This window comes from Asparagus officinalis, unplaced genomic scaffold (assembly GCF_001876935.1).
Source record: "Asparagus officinalis unplaced genomic scaffold, Aspof.V1 AsparagusV1_Un338, whole genome shotgun sequence".
Taxonomy (NCBI): domain Eukaryota; kingdom Viridiplantae; phylum Streptophyta; class Magnoliopsida; order Asparagales; family Asparagaceae; genus Asparagus; species Asparagus officinalis.
In genome coordinates, this window is record NW_017972603.1 from 1 (window position 1) to 13,449 (window position 13,449).

The 13,449-nt window shown below is 40.4% G+C and overlaps 2 protein-coding genes across 2 annotated transcripts; both read right to left on the minus strand.

Moving 5' to 3' along the window:
- Positions 1 to 2,423: 2,423 nt before the first annotated feature.
- LOC109827653 lies at positions 2,424 to 2,882 on the minus strand. Its single transcript, XM_020394663.1, has 2 exons — positions 2,771 to 2,882; positions 2,424 to 2,702 (listed from the first exon to the last, which is right to left on the minus strand). Exons 1-2 carry the CDS (start codon positions 2,825 to 2,827, stop codon positions 2,424 to 2,426), a joined length of 336 nt encoding a protein of 111 aa, XP_020250252.1. The 5' UTR covers positions 2,828 to 2,882.
- A 1,773-nt stretch (positions 2,883 to 4,655) lies between these two features.
- On the minus strand, positions 4,656 to 6,020 carry LOC109827650. The gene has a single exon (XM_020394662.1). It carries the CDS (start codon positions 6,018 to 6,020, stop codon positions 4,656 to 4,658), a length of 1,365 nt encoding a protein of 454 aa, XP_020250251.1.
- Positions 6,021 to 13,449: the final 7,429 nt, after the last annotated feature.

Sequence of the window (13,449 nt, forward strand, 5' to 3'; positions counted from 1 at the left end):
ACATCGATGACCCGTTCCTGCTCCACATAGAGCCTTTGAGAAAACTCACATCTGTCAGTCGGCTAGAAATAGAAGATTGTAGTCATCTGGAGGATGCTCAAGCAGAGTCATGGATGTTGAAGAATTCAACTTCACTGCGACGTCTCGTTCTGCGGGGTATTGCAAAGTCCTTGCCTTCTAGCCTCCAAACTCTCTCTTCCCTCGAGTATTTGGTACTTGGAAACGCTCGTGAGCTTCAATCACTGCCACAACTTTCTTTGTCTCTGCGACAGCTGTATATCTGGTCCTGCAACGAGGCACTGAAGGAGCGATGCCGGGAGAATGAAGGTGCTGATTGGCCCAACATCCAACACATCCCTCACATCAAAATTGGTTAGCTATTCGGTAAAATCTCTCTTCCTCTTATGATGTTGTATCTAGGGGTGGCAAACGGGTCGGGTCGGGTCGGGTTATAGTTGACCCGACCCGTTTAAGTGTGACCCGACCCAACCCGTTTAATAAATAGGTCAATGTGATCTGACCCGTTTATTAAACGAGTTACCCGACCCGTATAACCCAAATGACCCATTTGATCAAAATTTGGGCTGCTACGGTCTTTTTCCTTGATTAAGTAGTAGATATTTCTAAGTTATGTTGATTATCAAATGAATGACTCGGATGTTTGCTCATCTCCAGAAGGAACATGTAGAATCTGTGTCATACATAATCCTCGAGAAAGAATGTAGCTACTGTATCATACTCAAGAGAGAACGTAATTAACTGAAACACTGTATCAAAATTTTGCCTGGGTTACGTTTGTAAGTTTTGATCGAGCAATAAAATTCCTCACCTTATTTAAGAAAAGAAAAAAGAAAGAAAAAAAAAGAAGCTTAAAAATGTACACACGAACTGAAACAATTAATGGATACTGTCGTTAACAATTTGAAACATAGTATTTTTACTACTTACAACATCAAGTTGATCTAAACATGGACAGAGGGGTACAAAATTAAAGCGTATAAAATCCAATATATACTGGAAATCATCTACTACTACAATCATGGAAATAATTTCTCCATTATTTCCTCGTCGGAGACTACAACTGCAATACTATTTTTTTCACATATGCACGTCCTCCTCCTCAAACTTAGATATAATAAGTTGATAGCCAGCGTTACACGCGCTGGAACATGGGCAAAACGATCACCATCGCCATTGACAGGTTTTCGGGGCAGAGAGAAGAAAAACCTCTCCTCCCTCCAAAAAAAACTCTCCTGGGCCAGAGCAATATTATCTGATATACACCTCCCTTTGATGAAAGCCCCCCTGGTTGGGGGATATGTTATGTGGAAGGATGAGAGCCAATCTGCTACATAAGGCCTTATGAAAGCCCCCCTGGTTGGGGGATATGTTATGTGGAAGGATGAGAGCCAATCTGCTACATAAGGCCTTTGAGCTACAAAATATCAGTTAAAGGACAAATTTTCAAAACCAACCGTTTTAGGAATTTAATTGCAAAAAACGACCGTTTTCGATAATAATTGCAAAAACCGACCTGTTTTCAGCCCAGCGCTGAAAACAGGTCGGTTTTTGTAAAAAAATCTCCGAAACATCACGGGAGTTCAACTCCCGTGAAGTTTATGGAGAAATTAAACTTCACGGGAGTTCAACTCCCGTGAAGCTTAATTTGTGCTTAAAACTCCACGGGAGTTCAACTCCCGTGGAGTTGCAGTCAGCAAATCCAGAGACTCGATCTCTGGCAAATTGTGATTGCAACTATCACGCGAGTTCAACCCGTGAAGTTGCAAGTCCACAATTTGCGAGAGATCGAGTCTCTGAAATTTGGCACTGCAACTTCAACGGGACTTGAAATCACGTGAAGTGCAGGTCACCCAGCATGACACAGCTGCTGTGCGAGGTTATGTATATTACCTGTAAATCAATATATGTCCAATTATTGCAAACAACAATAATACATGATTCAACAATGAAATTATAACTGCATATATATCCAATTTATTTGAACAACAATATATACAGGTTTTGTATATTTACCTGTAACATCATATATATGTCAATTTATCTTTCAAACAACATATATACTGATTCAACAATCGAATTATAACGTCATTATATAATGTCAATTTATTTGCAACAACAACAATATATAACTGATTCAACATGAATTAACCCCCGTTATGTATACTGACGAAAATTTATCGTCAAAAGCTTCAGTATTTGAAAATTCAGGAAGTTACAAAATTATCAAAATAAGTTTCATATACAACCCAAATATAGCTCCCTCCTTCCTCTCCTCTTTCCCGCTCCCTCCCTCTTCCGCCGGCCCGCCTGGGTTCCTGCTGATGAGCCGAACTAATCTGAGTATCCGGGTCTGTGTAATGAAGGGCTGGCGAGTGCGCTCCACATCGCTGCGGAGTGCGGCGTCATCGCATGCGACAGTGCCGGGCTATCGCATGCGAAGTGCCGGCTCCATCGGCATGCGAAGTGCCGGCGTCATCATCACGCGGCCGTCGACGTCGAGCGTACGCCCGTCCAAATGAGCGAGACCTGTCCTCACGGCCTGCGAACTCGTCGACGTGAGTCTTATGGAACACCTGCGCTATGCTCTTCTTGATCCTGCTGAGGAGACCTAACGCCACCTGATCCTGAATCTCAGTCACGTGCGCATCAATATCAGCATCAATGCTATCTAAAACACGGACCTGCGTGGTAAACAATTTATTAAGTATCAACTCAATAAAAAATATTATAATTTAGCTTAGAAACTTACGTAATCTCTCTCGTTCATCCCACTAGGGATGTAACTATCTGTCGGTGGGCGTGGCATGTGTCCAGCTAAAGGCTGTGGGTCACGCGTGATCCATTTACGTGTGATACCCCAATACCAATGCATATACGTGGTATAGTCAACAGCTGTGGGCCTCGTATCCTGTATGCAATCCCACCTCTGAACCCACCTGTCTATGTAGGCCGCACGGACTACGGCCCAGTTGTTGGCCTTCTTGTTTTGATGATGTTTAACAAACACCGACGATTGATCTGCTCGACAGGATCTGGAATATGCTGAGAGAGTGTAAACTGCCGTAGCACACGGTCCGGTACATGCATCTCTACGATCTCCCAACAGATCAATGGAACTCTGGCTCTCCACAAGTCGGGACTATCTCGGCAGATAGGTGCAAGAGAATGTATATCGAGCTCCGGCGGTGTATAGGGTCTCCACTTGAACTGAAATAAAGTAAAACATTTATCTTTATCATACAGAAAAACTATAATATTCATACTTCTTGAGTTTTATATTTACCTGTTCATGCTGGAGGCCATCAAGCTCATTTCGGTAAAACTGACGGTGACACGTCGCTGATTTGTACTGAGCGTATCGCACGTTATACCTATATGCAGAATAGCGAATATATAAGTACAAATATTCAGGTTACGAATGAAATATGTGTGTGTACAATTATACCTGTATGCCAACGGAGACTGCCCCTCTAAGCCACGGTGCATAAGTAAAGTGGGTCGTCCAATATGAATGCGCTCCCATGACCAAATCTGTATCAACGTACAGCATCCCTTGAATTCTTTATTCTGCATCAGAGATACTCTACTCAATTCTCGATACAAATATGCCAACACCGCACTGCCCCACGATAGTGCCCCGCATACACCAAAATCCTCCAGCAGTGGCAGCCATCGTGCATGTACGAGAGTCTTGCTCGCATCAGGAAATAGTACGCACCCTATCATGTGCAATATGTATGCACGAGCATGAAACTGGAGCGTCTCATCAGAGGCATCCTCTGGTATGTCGCCCTGAAATGTCTGACGAAGCTACGATAGCTTCATCGCACCACTCCTCAAGTCGGGAACCTGTCCAAGTAGCTGGGCACATACCTCCGGCCAACTATGATCGTCGGTGCCCGTAACTACCGGTCCATCAATCCGGAGCCCAAGTATGACGGCCACGTCCTGTAAAGTGATCGTGCACTCCCCTATATGCATGTGAAAGGTGTTGGTCTCTGGCCTCCACCTCTCAATCAAAGCAGTGATAAGCGGCCAATCAAGCCTGATATAACGAATCGTCGAACACGGTCGAAAACCGGCCTGAGCGATCAAAGCTAGTACCCTCTCATCCTCTATGACCCATGCCGAATGACTATGGGAATGCTCGATCATCGTGAACTCTGGTACGGGCTGCACATAAAACGAGAATCAGTTTTAAGTATATTCATTAAAAAATTACATTAATCGAAGAAATATATATCTAATTTATTCGTATTACCTCTCCCGAACCAATATGGTCTGAACAATGACTCGCCTGAAGGATACAGAACATATTACAAATAACGAGAAAGATAACAACTACGAATGACATACACGAATGACATAGTGCAAAACGCTACATAATACAAATGCATGGGTGAAATGAACGGAGTTGCATACAGAACATATTACAAATAACGAGTATCATACGCTTCAAAGATAACAACTACGAATGACATACATGATCTGACATAGTGCAAAACGCTACATAATACAAATGCATGGGTGAAATGAACGGAGTTGCATACAGAACATATTACAAATAACGAGTATCAAACGCTTCAAAGATAACAACTACGAATGACATAGTGCAAAACGCTACATAATACAAATCAACGCCTAATACTAACTGGACACCTATTTTTGTTGTGACCCGGTTGATCACATCTACTGCACTTATTTCTCCTCCTAGCTCCTTCACGTCCGTCATCCATACTATTTCTAATACGCACGGAACGAGGGCGCCCCGCCGATCTTTTATACAATGGAGGTAATATCCGTGGCCCATCTTGTGTCCAATGTCGACTATCGTATGGTGGACGAAAACACTCTTTGTAGGTTTGTTGATAGTTGTATGCAGAATACCAAGCGTCGACAAATTCATAATGTGAAATGCGAGCACCACCCTGTAGGTCGGAGCAAGCTGCTACAACATGTGAACAAGGAATCAATTGTAGTTGCGGTACATTGCAAGTGCACGTACAAGTGCGATCCACCAACATATTGACTTTGTAAGAGCGATTTTCTCTATGGGTTATTCCCTCGAGCACCTCCCATTCATTAAAACTGTATCGTACAACCTGAAAGGACCGAGCTTGTACAATCCGAGCCGCTAGCATTTCATCAACCTTCGGTGTTAGCTGGGAGCGCATATTTTCACCAAGTTCTCGACGTCGAACAAAGAATTTATTAAGCCTGTAAAAAGTTTTAGCAACTAGTGCCTGTATTGGCATGCCGCGTGCTCCCCTGAGCACGCCATTGAAGCTCTCAGACGCGTTCGTAGTCATCATACAGAACCGTCGACCGCCATCCTCACATAAAGCCCACTTATCAACATTGTTTGGACCCAAACTAGTTTCGATCCAATCATGTGCGGCTCGTGAAGTGAACTTGATCCTCTCTCGTATTTGTTCATAAACATATTTTTCTGTTGCACAACCGGCTTGCCAAAGTAAGTCTTGAACCTGAGCGTTTCCATACTTCTTCTTGAAGTTGTCTCTAATATGTCGCAAGCAATAGCGATGTGCATGTGGTGGCGGGAAATGTCGTTGGAGTGCTCTTGGAATTCCTTTCATCCTATCGGATATGAATGTAATCGACCGCGTCCCCACACTAGGGATATGATATCTAATGCATGCAAAAAACCAAGCCCAATTCTCTGTATTTTCAACATCAACCACTGCGAATGCTAAAGGAAACAACCCGCCATCCGCGTCAACTCCGGTTGCAACAAGCAAAACGCCTTTGTATTTACCATATAAGTGAGTTCCATCAATGCTAAGAAGAGGACGGCAATATCGAAACCCCTCAATACAGGGCCCAAATGCCCAAAATACACCGGTGAACCGCCGTTCTCCGCCATCAACGGGGTCCGAAGATACTTCGTAGACAGTCCCCGGATTTTCTCTTTTGAGTGCTTCAAGATAATGAGGTAAGATCTCATACGAATTATCCCAATCCCCGAATATTTTTATCATCCGAATATTTTTATCAATTTCTCCTTACTCTCGTAAAGATCTCCCTTGATGAATGAGAAGTCCTCGGCCTGTGTATCAACACCGCTATTAGTGCCAATAGGAACACTTTCCATCGCGGAGTTATCAATCCATTCATCTCCTTGAAGTTCATCGGGCGGCGGATCCTCTAAGCCGACATACTCATTATTAACATAAGCCCCGTCGATGTGTTGGTTTTCCCCGTCATCACGATCTATCAAGGTCATGCTATTAATTTGTAATCCCTCCTCTTCATCATCATTCTCGGATTCAACACTTGCATTATCTTCTTGGAGGAGAAAGTGGAAGAGGAAAAAGGAAAGAAGAAAGATGAAGAAAAAGTGGTGGAAAACAGAGAGGGAGAATGTGCTGAGGAGAAACTGGATGAAGAAAGGATGGAGGATGGAAAACAGGTGCAAGTTTATCAGAAGAGAATGAAGAGATTAGCGTCAAAGGGGACTAGGGGACCAAGTACCAGAAGGCGGACGCGCTCACAACTAGTCCGCACCCCTTTCACTCAAGAAAAGAAGAAGGAAGTTCATCAAGAGATAATTAACATATCACACCACAAGGAGGAAGAGAGGGAAAAAATCAGGTTCTATTGTAAGCCTGATGAATGCACTTGGGATTTTTTGGGGAAGAGGAAAATCAAGAAGAAGGAGGAGGCTCTTTTGAAGTTGCTGAACGAGGATATTCCTAACATTGATGATTTTAGCATACGTTTGATTGATAGTAAAGGAACCTTCGTTCACAACTTTAGAGTACCTCAACACGTATTATCAAAGCTCACACCAGATGAGAACAGAAGGATCTCTGAGTTTTGCAATCAAAAAGCCCATCAGTAAGTTTAGTCATTCTGAATAACGTATGCTAGGACATGTTAGCTTTCATTGTTACGTGTTAACATTTCCAGGTTTATGTTAATTATTACCCATTTATGCTAACGTTTGCTATAAAATGTTAGCTTTCATCGTTACGTGTTAACGTTTCCTTATTTATGTTAACTTATACTCATTTATGCTAACGTTTGCTAAATCATGTTAATATTTCCATATTTTTCTATAGTAAGTGGTTGAACGAGGTTTGGATCTTATTGTTATGTTTCAGGTCACGTGTTATTGTTAACACATTCAACAGTAGTGTCGATTCATTGGAACTTCTTAATCTTCTACGTGGCGGCCGTATCGATGACCATGCAAGTTTGATATGTTAATCTCTTACGCATTTTATGAGATGACTGGGTGCTGGGTAATTTAATTTGTTTCTGCTCCATGGTAAATTTACAGGTGATGGAAGCTCTTGTAGATAGGCTCGTCACATGGCTAGAGAGGCCAGATGTGGAGTCCATGGGCAACCAATATGGGGTTGTATCGACATTCTTCTGCGTAAGCATTAGGTTCAATCTCCTACCATTTTTATCTCATGTTTACAATTGGCTTATCATTATTTTTTGGCAATACAGCATAGTCTTTATGCAGTCACCCCAGATTTTCCACATCTATACACCTCTTTCATACAAAAGCATGTTGCCGCAAGGAAGAATGTACTCCTTATCCCGCTTGTGCGTCATGACCACTGGCATGTGGCTGAAGTAAGGTTGGATGAGGACGTTGTCAAGCATTATAGCTCGGCTGGCCATAGTGCATACATTGAGCCAGTAAATAAAGTAATTGCTTTCATGGACCATATGAAATCTGGTTTGGATCCGAATAATATTTGGAGAAAGTTCCGATATGAAGCCGTCCCTTGCGAGCAACAGACTGGAATGTTAGTATTTCATGCATTTAAACATGTGTTAGTATGTTAACTAAATCTAAACATTTTCATTTTATTACGCATGTTATATCTAACTCTCTTGCCATCTTATATCATGCAACTTTGATTGTGGGATTTTCGTTCCTTTATATATAAAGGCTATAATTCATGGGGTAGATACCACTCAAGTAACTAATCACTCTGACGAGTCTGAAGTCATCCGTGCCAGGCTTGCAGCTGAACTCCTAATAGAAGGATGGGAACAGAAAAATCAAGGGGAGACAGTAGAAAAGGATGGGTGAATGATATCCTAAAAAGTAATGTGTACGAACAGATTGAATTGGGAACAAAACTAACTGGCATTTAAATTTAGTTAACATTATTACAGCTGTGTATCATTCTCTTTGACAGTTATTCCACTGTTTGTGTAATTGGTTGATAGTGTGGATGAGAAGATGTACATATCTAGTATCGAAACTGGTTGCTATTGTAAACATTGCTAATAACAGGTTGAAATGCATCACAGTTCATGTTGACTTATACTGATAGAACATGTTACTGATATATTGAGAAAAAACCAACATTGATTTACATATTCCTCCTAAGGGTTAACATAATATAAGAAAAGATGACATGTAGTCAACCACACAGATAACCTATTACGCTGAAAGTAAACAAATTTGCCAAAAAATTGGTAAAAAACCCACTTTCACTAAAAGTTAACGTATAACTCTGATAGTTAACCACTTTCAGTAAAGGTTAACATATAACTCCGAGAACATAACCACTTTCAGAATTAACGTACTGTAGGCTGTCTAAAAATCACAATAGATAGTTAATCCCTCATCAAACACCGATGATGGAAGTTATAATCTGACGACTTCCAGAAGACTACAATTTGAGGACTTTCACGTAGAAGGTTACAATCTGACGACCTTCACAACAACTAATGAAGGCCCCAATTCAACAGCATTCACAATCAACATCGGGAGTTACAACCTGACGACTCTCATATTTTCAAGGAGCCAAGACGAAGATTACAAGAGGACGATCTGTGCAAAGCTCTAGCAAAAGAGACTACAAATTGACGGTCTCTTCATATTAAAATGCAGATATCTCTCAAACCGTAAGGAATTTGGCAAAACGGAGGAAGCGAACCAAAGCCTCCGGCTTGGTTCGGATGGCCCCGTCTCGCCGATTTTCATATATAATTCGTCTAATTCTGACTTACGGTTTGAAAGTTATGACCTGTTCTTCGCAGCAAATTATGGTCTGAGGTCCGTTTGCAAGACTGGACTTCATCAGAACATTGGACTTAGCCTGAAGCCCGCCAAGCCCGCCTAAGGTTCGCCTCAGCCGTTGTAATGAAGCTGTTAGCACAGTATGATGGACAGTTAGCCGTTAGAACAGTGAATGAGATGTTAGACATTTGGCCAATTTAAAATGAAAATCTTTTAATAAAATCTAAGATGAACAAGCACAAATCCGTTAACATCTTTCAGCCTTGCTTTTAGATATTGCTAGCATGAAGAAAATGATTAGTCGATCATTATCACAGATTACAAAAGTCCACCACTATATACTTAACCACTTACAAAAGTATTGTTGTAAGATGCAGAAACACACTAGTCACCAGATGGGCTCGTTACAGGTTGCTCGATTGTGACCATCAACTTTGCACCGAGAACATTTGACTGGACGTTTGTAAATGGTTCTGTTGTTTATGCGTCTTGTTTTATTTCTTCCCCTCCTCTTAGTGGTAACTGGTGGCAAAATCTGTATTTCATCCCTGGACACACTCCGCTTCTCATAATCTGGGATGGGATATAATATTTCGTCGTAGCTCTTGTTAAACGCTTCTACGGACATGAACCAATCACAATATTGATATACGTCTCTTTTCATATATATAATGACTGCACAAGCATGCACACAAGGAATACGGGTTACGTCCCAAGACCGGCAAGTGCACGTCCTCTTCTCCAAATCAACGTGAGTAGTTCTATGTGACAGCACTTCGAATATATCATCTCTAGATTGTTTAACCTCTAAAGTATGTACTCTTTCCATATTTTCTCTAACAATCTTCTCAGCTTTAGGACACAGATAGCTTGTCCACTTATCAGCCATTATCCGTCTATTGTTCAGGCGACTCATAATTTGTTTTCGGATATGCTCTACCATTGGCAGGATACGTAACATTCGAGCTTCACGTATCCAGCTGTTAAAGGATTCTGCAACATTAGAGGTTACATGACCATATCTGCAAAGCACAAAATAATTAATAGTATGATGGGCATCCAATATGTAATAAAATTAACACGTAACAACAAAACTTAACCTTTACTGCTCAAAGTTAACATAAAAACATCAGTGTTAACATATATTGCTGAAAGTTAACATATATCAGACAAAGTTAACCTATAGAAAGAAAAATTCACATATATGTAGAATAGTTAACATCAACTGCAAAACGTCATAATCTAAGATGAATGCATTACCTGATGCCAGGGAAGAATGCATTCGCCCATTTCTCTGGCGAATAACAGAGTACAATCTCATATGCGACTGGAGCCATCTCATAAATTTCCTTCATGTAGTCGTTCCATTCCGCTATAGTGTATTTATAGCAAGCAGATTGGAGCAAACTCCCCAAAACTTGTGTGTCCTTTGCTTTCAATCCCAAATCCTTTAGCTTTGTTCTAAAATTTTCAACTAGGTGCAGCACGCATCGTGAGTGGATTGCTTCAGGGAAATATTCTCTCACGGCTTCTCGAATCCCCTTGTCGGCATCAGAAATAATTACCAATTGGTGGGGAGGATTGTACGGGTCTAACCTTTCATACAGTATGGACCACAAGCCTTGAAGGAACCATCTCCAATTATCAACATTTTCCTGATCACATATACAATACGCAACCGGAAATATCCCTTGGTCTCCGTCGTATGCTATGGCGCTCAGGAGCATGCCTTTGTATCTGTCTTTCAAAAAGGTCCCATCCAAAAATAATAGGGGTCTACACCCATTTAAGAAACCAACGATGCAAGCGGCATAACATATAAACAGTCTTTTGAACCTTCCTTCATTCTGGTCAATACATATGTAGCTTCCTGGATTCGTTTCCTTCACCTTTTGCTCATACCTGTACAACAATGTAGCTTCTGCTCAAGCATATATAATACATTGGAACATTAGGATAATATATTAACATAAAAGCTCACAAGTTTTCATAAAACATAACATTCCACAATGACAGTTGGAACATAACAATGAAAACTAACATGAAACATCTAAGGATGAGATATTGCATGATAAATCAACAACTAACAATTGTACTATAAGCGGCTATGATAAAAATTTGTACACTTAATAAAATAACTGTAAAATTTACCATCTTAATTGATCATAAGCCTCATAACTATCACCATACATATCCTCCTGCGCTCTTTCTTTGCACCACCATATCTTACTGTATTCAAGTCTCAATCCATATCGAGTGAGGAACTCCTTTTGCACATCAATTGGTCGGATTTCAGGTCACGCCTTTAATACCGGTCGCAATTGGGCTACTATGAATTTACGAGATGCCCATGATTGCCCTGACAAGTTAGCATGTTGTCCACAACTGTGTTCATTCACAAACCTTTTGATTTTAATTTTTTTACCATACTTAACAGGAGATGCAAAGAGCATCCAAGGGCATCCATATGTCTCCTTATATCGACAACATACTCGGATACGTTTGGGTTCATTCTTTACAAATTCATAGTCAAATTTTTTCGCCATGGAATAGTACTGCAAAGCAAGTCTCAATTCGTTTACAGTCTCAAATTGTTGCCCCTTTTCAGTTAATGATGTGTGCCACCATTGAGGAATGCTCGAAGTGTTATTGAGAATATCATCAGCCCTCATTACAATCTTACAACCATGTTCCCACGACAATTAACATGTTCATGTAAAGGTTAACATATCTCTTGGAAAATTAACCTATAAGATGAAGAGTTAACATCTAACCATCAGAGATGACAACTATTTTTTCCCAAGTTAGCATCGAAACCTGAAATCACAATTGGCTTATCATCACACATAGACCTGTTCCTGACAGAGTTCATTGTTTACTTACAAATCAATAATAACTTACATTGAGGGATTTAATGCCCATAAGGGATGGTTGAAAGTTGAAGAAAAAAATAACAATGTTTACATCACACAAAACCCAATGTTATAAAGAGTTCATTAATTACTTACATTTCCCTAATCTGATTTTTCCTTGAAGTGGAACACTCTACATTAACAGCAGCTTGCATGTGAATCTCCGTACAACCAATATTTCGATTGTGATCCAACATGCACTTCAAATCATCATCGTTGTCAACTGAAAAACTGAGGTTGGGGTGTCTCTCAGATTTAAATATAAAGGATAAAGCTTCTTTAGGTACTTTCAATCTTTCAGACACATCAAATTGGAGTTCATAAAAGCTTGTTGTCGAACTTAGCTTCACGAATATGGAATTCTCGCCTAAAGACACCATGCAAATCAAGTCATTGGCGGCCATTAGGGGTGGTTGAAAGTTATGAGGACAGTTATGAAGGCAATTATGAGGAGTTGAGGAGTAATTGAGGGGATTTCAGGTGCAAAAGAGTTGTTGACAGTTGAAGAAAAAACCCTAATTTCATTAATGAGAGAGTGAGAGATAAAACTAACCAATTTATAACAAAGGATGAGAAGCAGACCGTAAAATGGCGGGAGCCCGCGCTTTTCCCCCCACTTTCCCCCGTCGCTTCGCCATAAATGCGTTGGGAGAGATCAGGGAAGAAGAGAACCCATTCAGCCGGTTTTCTGTGAGAGGGATGAGGGCATTTTAGGCAAGTAGCAACAAAATACACCCACTAGATGTATACGTATGGGCTTTTGGGTCTGGGCCATAATTTTCACTTTTTTTTGGGGCTGAAGGCTAAGGAAGATAATTGGTGGGGCTGGGCCACATCCAATTTTTTTTTTGGGCCTTGAAACATTTTTCCCGAAAAAGAATGTTATGTTGTTTTTTTAGGGTTAGGGTTTTCTTTTTTGGTTTTTTTTTTTTGGAAAATTTGCTTCTAGACCCCAAATTTATATTTTTAATATGCTCTAGCCCCTCCTACTTTTTTTTAATGTTCTTTAGCCCCTCCTTTTTGAAAAAAAAATATGGCCAAGCCCCTCCATCATGATTCCAGCTCATTTCAGCACTTGATTAGACATGCCAGCTCATGATTAGACATATCAACTGATTTAAATCCCGAATTTACCCTCCTCTTTCTTATGTCAGTGGATGTTAACTCTTTTCTGAAAAATGTTAACTCTTTTCTGTAACATGTTAACTCTTTTCGGTAACATGTTAACTCTTTTCTGTAAAATGTTAACTCTTTTCTGTAACATGTTAACTTTTTTCTGTAAAATGTTAACTTTTTTCTGTAACATGTTAACTCTTACAGATAACATGTTAATTCTTACAGCTAACATGTTAACTCTTACAGCTAACATGTTAACTCTAACAGCTCACATGTTAACTCTTACAGCTAACATGTTAGCTGTAAGAGTTAACATGTTACAGAAAAGAGTTAACAGTTAATAGAAAAGAGTTAACATGTTACAGAAAAGAGTTAACATGTTACAGA

Excerpts from the sequence above, each read along its gene's own strand:
- LOC109827653 (XM_020394663.1), bottom strand. The coding sequence starts at position 2,827 with ATGCCACGCCCACCGACAGATAGTTACATCCCTAGTGGGATGAACGAG. Across the intron at positions 2,703-2,770 it reads GGATGAACGAGAGAGATTAC|GTCCGTGTTTTAGATAGCAT; the intron begins GTAAGTTTCTAA and ends TTTACCACGCAG.
- LOC109827650 (XM_020394662.1), bottom strand. The coding sequence starts at position 6,020 with ATGATAAAAATATTCGGGGATTGGGATAATTCGTATGAGATCTTACCT.